The sequence below is a fragment of the Neopelma chrysocephalum genome, unplaced genomic scaffold (assembly GCF_003984885.1).
Source record: "Neopelma chrysocephalum unplaced genomic scaffold, ASM398488v2 Primary Assembly neopelma1_93966, whole genome shotgun sequence".
NCBI classification, from domain to species: Eukaryota; Metazoa; Chordata; class Aves; order Passeriformes; family Pipridae; genus Neopelma; species Neopelma chrysocephalum.
In genome coordinates this window covers 4,403-6,358 of record NW_020922676.1, presented here as the reverse complement: position 1 = coordinate 6,358, position 1,956 = coordinate 4,403, and the positions used below count along the sequence as shown (strand labels likewise).

General features: G+C 68.4%; 1 protein-coding gene across 1 annotated transcript; it reads left to right on the top strand.

Annotated features, from left to right (window-relative positions):
- Nucleotides 1–10: 10 nt before the first annotated feature.
- Nucleotides 11–529, top strand: LOC113980382 (zinc finger protein 581-like; the record flags this gene model as incomplete). The annotated part of the gene is made up of 1 exon (XM_027707598.1): nt 11–529. A coding segment is annotated over one exon (519 nt), but the record flags the coding sequence as incomplete, so codon positions are not given.
- Between the last annotated feature and the right edge of the window lie 1,427 nt (nt 530–1,956).

Below are 1,956 nucleotides of genomic sequence, written 5' to 3'. Positions count from 1 at the left end.
CCCCCCCCTTCCTCCCCCTCCCCATCATCCCCCTCCGGAGCCCCCCCCCGCCCCCGGGGGGGGTCGTTACCTCCTCATCGACAGCCAAGGGCTGCCCTACACGGTGCTGGTGACGGAACCGGGGGGGGGCACAACCGGGACCCCCCCCCAAAATCGAGGGTCCCGGGCGTCGTTCTGGTGCCCCGAGTGCGGCCGTTCCTTCGCCTACCTGTCCTACCTGCAGCGCCACAGCATCACCCACTCCCCGCTCAAGCCCCACGTGTGCCGGGCCTGCGGCAAGGCCTTCAAGAGGACGTCGCACCTGGAGCGGCACCGATTCACCCACTCGGGGGGCAAGAAGCCCCTGGGCTGCCCCCTGTGCCCGCGGCGCTTCCGGGACTCGGGCGAGCTGGCCCAGCACCAGCGGGTTCACACCGGGGAGAGGCCCTTCCCCTGCCCCCAGTGCCCGCTGCGCTTCGGGGAGAGGAACACGCTGCAGAGGCACCTGCGCAGGAAGCACCCGCAGGGGGGGAGGGACCAGGGGTGCTGAGGGGGGATCAAGGTGGGTGGGGGGACGGGGGCAGCGGCCACGGGGCTGGGGGCGCGGAGGGATGGTGGTCCCAGGGTGATGGATGGTGGCCCTGGGACCAGGATGTGGAGGGACGGTGGCCCTGGACGATGGATGGTGGTCCTGGGACCAGGATGTGGAAGGACGGTGGCCCTGGAGCTCGTCGGGACGGGACGGTGGCCCCAGGTGATGGACGGTACCCCCGGGCGATGGACGGTGGTCCCGGGACCAGGATGTGGAGGGACGGTGGCCCTGGGTGATGGACGGTGGCCCTGGGACCGGGATGTGAAGGAACGGTGGTCCTGGGGCCAGGATGGTGGCCCTGGAGCTCGTTGGGATGGGATGGTGGCCGTGGGGCGATGGACGGTGGTCTTGGGGCCAGGATGTGAAGGGATGGTGGCCCCCAGGCACGGTGGCATGGAGGGGTGGTGGCCCAGGGCGATGGACGGTGGCCCCCAGGTCTGGGGCATAGAGGGATGGTGGCCCAGGGCGATGAACGGCATCCTGGGACCGAGATGTGGAGGGACGGTGGCCCCGGGCGATGGACGGTGGTCCCAGGACCAGGATGTGGAGGGACGGTGGCCCAGAGCGATGGACGGTGGTCCTGGGACCAGGGATGTGGAAGGATGGTGGCCCCGGAGCTCATCGGGACGGGACAGTGGCCCCGGGCAATGGACGGTGGCCCTGGGACCAGGATGTGGAGGGACGGTGGCCACGGAGCTCGGCGGGACAAGACAGTGGCCACGGACACCGGGGAGGAGGGAGATGGTGGCCCTGGGCTCGGGGAACCAGGAGATGGTGGCCCTGGGCTTGGGGCGGTGGGAAATGGTGGCCCCAGGCTTGGGGACGTGGAAGATGATGGCCCCTGGGCTTAGGGAACCAGGAGATGGTGGCCCTGGGCTTGGGGACAGAGGGTTGGTGGCCCTGGGCTTGGGGACGTGGAAGATGGTGGCCCTGGGCGTGGGGAGGTGGGAGATAGTGGTCCTGGGCTTGGGGACAGAGGGTTGGTGGCCCTGGACGTTGGGGACACAGAGGGTTGGTGGCCCCAGGGTTGGGTTGGTGGCCCCGGGGTTGGGGACACAGAGGGTTGGTGGCCCCAGGGTTGGGGACACGGAGGGTTGGTGGCCCCGGAAGTCGCCGTGTTCTGGGGGTGGGTCCTGCGCTGCCCCTCCCCCTCCGTGTTCGTTTTTTGTAATTATTAAAAAGCTGTTTTTTGGTTTTCTCTTCTCTCCTGGGGTGAGAAAACCCCCCCCAACGACCCCTGACTGACCCAATGACCAACTGACCCCTGAGCCAATCGGCACATGGACAAACCGACCCCCCAACCGACCCCCCAACCCATCAACCCCCCAACCAACCCATCATCGAACCACCCCACAAACCAACCATCATCCAACCAACCATCACCC